The 1738-nt window shown below is 38.1% G+C and overlaps 1 protein-coding gene across 1 annotated transcript in view; it reads right to left on the bottom strand.

Annotated features, from left to right (window-relative positions):
* Positions 1–1217: 1217 nt before the first annotated feature.
* The window catches only part of ass1 (argininosuccinate synthase 1), a 33147-nt gene continuing 32626 nt past the window's right edge, over positions 1218–1738 (bottom strand). Inside the window, exons 15-16 of the mRNA XM_016260400.1 lie at positions 1452–1517; positions 1218–1373 (exon numbers count right to left, since the gene is read on the bottom strand). Of these exons, the coding sequence (XP_016115886.1) occupies positions 1325–1373; positions 1452–1517 (115 nt within the window). The 3' untranslated portion in view covers positions 1218–1324. The remainder of the gene's footprint in view (positions 1374–1451; positions 1518–1738) is intronic.

Raw genomic sequence — 1738 nt, 5'->3', positions numbered from 1 at the left:
TAAAGTCATAAGTGCAAGAAAGAGTCAAATTTGTGAGATAAAAAGTCATAATTATGAGATAGAAACTCAGAAATATGAGACAAAAAGTACAATTACGAGATATAAACTATGAACTGTGAGATATAAAGTCATAATTGCAAGAAAGAGTCAGATATGTGAGATAAAAAGTCATAATTGTGAGATAAAAACTCAGAATTGCAAGACAAAGTAATAATTACCTTTCTTTATTTTTTAATTCAGTGGCAGAAATGGGTTTGCATAGCTAAATGATATATTTTGACCTCAAAACCGTTAAATTCACCAAAAGCCAATTACTTTGGGACACTTATTTATTTACCTTTTTTGTCTTTTGGCAGTAGCATGCATTCTGTACCTACAGATAATGTGCTCTAATTCAACAGTGGCTTCATCTCGGCAGAAGAAACAGCCAAATTGCTGCAGGTCCGAGTGATCTCCAGGCAATTTGTCCTCACGTACGCACTGCTTGTAAACAAAGGGGCCGCTGGTGTAATTGGAGGAGCGGATGGAGACGCCTGTGGTGTAATTGAGCAGCTGAAGCAGGGGGTTCTGGTCCGGCTGAAAGACTGAAAGCATCCCTGCCGTCTATTACCAGCAGTGGGGGGGATCCAGGTTCTGTCCCCACCGAAGAACAACATTCAACCAGCACGACGGAGACAGAGCAGAATGCCCCAGTTTGGCACCTTAAGAGGAAGAAGTGCAGAAGTGCAGAAGTATTTGTTGATGGAGAGTAAATGGCTGAAAACATCGTGATGGTTATTTGTTCTTTCTCTTTGCTTTAAAAGCTTGGGCTGAGAGGAGGATCTGCAATGAGAAGCTGATGATTTAAAGCGCACTAAACACCAGGACAGATCATTCACGTCTGTCTTTTGACAAATTGATTTGTTGCTCATTTGTACGTCGCTCTGCATAAAAGCATCTGCTAAATGCATAAATGTAAAATGCATTCATGTAAGTGCGAAAGTGTAAACTGCATAAATGTAAAATCATAAATTCAAATGCATAAGTGTAATATGCGTAAATGTAAATGCATAGTGTAAAATTAATACGTGTAAATGCATGTGTAAACTGGAAAAATTTGAAATGCATTCATGCAAATGCTTACATATAAATGCATAAGTGTAAATTCATAAATGTACTGTAAAATGCATACATGTAAATGCATAAATGTCCATAAATCACATGACTGACAAACTGAATTGGCGTGTTTTGGGTGTTTTAATCAGATTTCATCAGTAACAGGCTGTAACGTCACAGTTACATGTACAGTAACAGTTGATTGAATCACATGAATCAGTAGAAATCATCAGAGCTTCTTCTGCACGGCTCCCTGCAGACGGTTGTGTTCCCGCAGCCTAAAACACAGCAGATCAACGATGAAACAGCCTGATCAGATTCAGAAGCGCATGTTCATTCAGACTCGTTTTACTGACCTGACCGCATTGATCCTGATGAATCCAGAGGCGTCGCAGGGGTCGTAGTCGCCCTGCACATCCATACTGTTAAGAGAAAGAGCAGATCAATACAGCATGCAGCAATAATTACAGAAAATTAAAAAGCTCCAATAGACAACAGAAATTACAAATATATATAAAACTGTTCAAAAGTAGTGTACATGAAGTAGGATTTTTTTCTGTCTCTGAAAGAAGTCTCTTCTGCTCACCCAGGCTGCATGTATTTAATCAAAAATACAGTAAAAATTGTGAAATATTATTAGAAT

This window comes from Sinocyclocheilus grahami, unplaced genomic scaffold (assembly GCF_001515645.1).
Source record: "Sinocyclocheilus grahami isolate Dianchi unplaced genomic scaffold, SAMN03320097.WGS_v1.1 scaffold2072.1, whole genome shotgun sequence".
Taxonomy (NCBI): Eukaryota; Metazoa; Chordata; class Actinopteri; order Cypriniformes; family Cyprinidae; genus Sinocyclocheilus; species Sinocyclocheilus grahami.
Note: the sequence above shows the minus strand (reverse complement) of the source record. Positions and strands in the feature narration are given on the sequence as shown.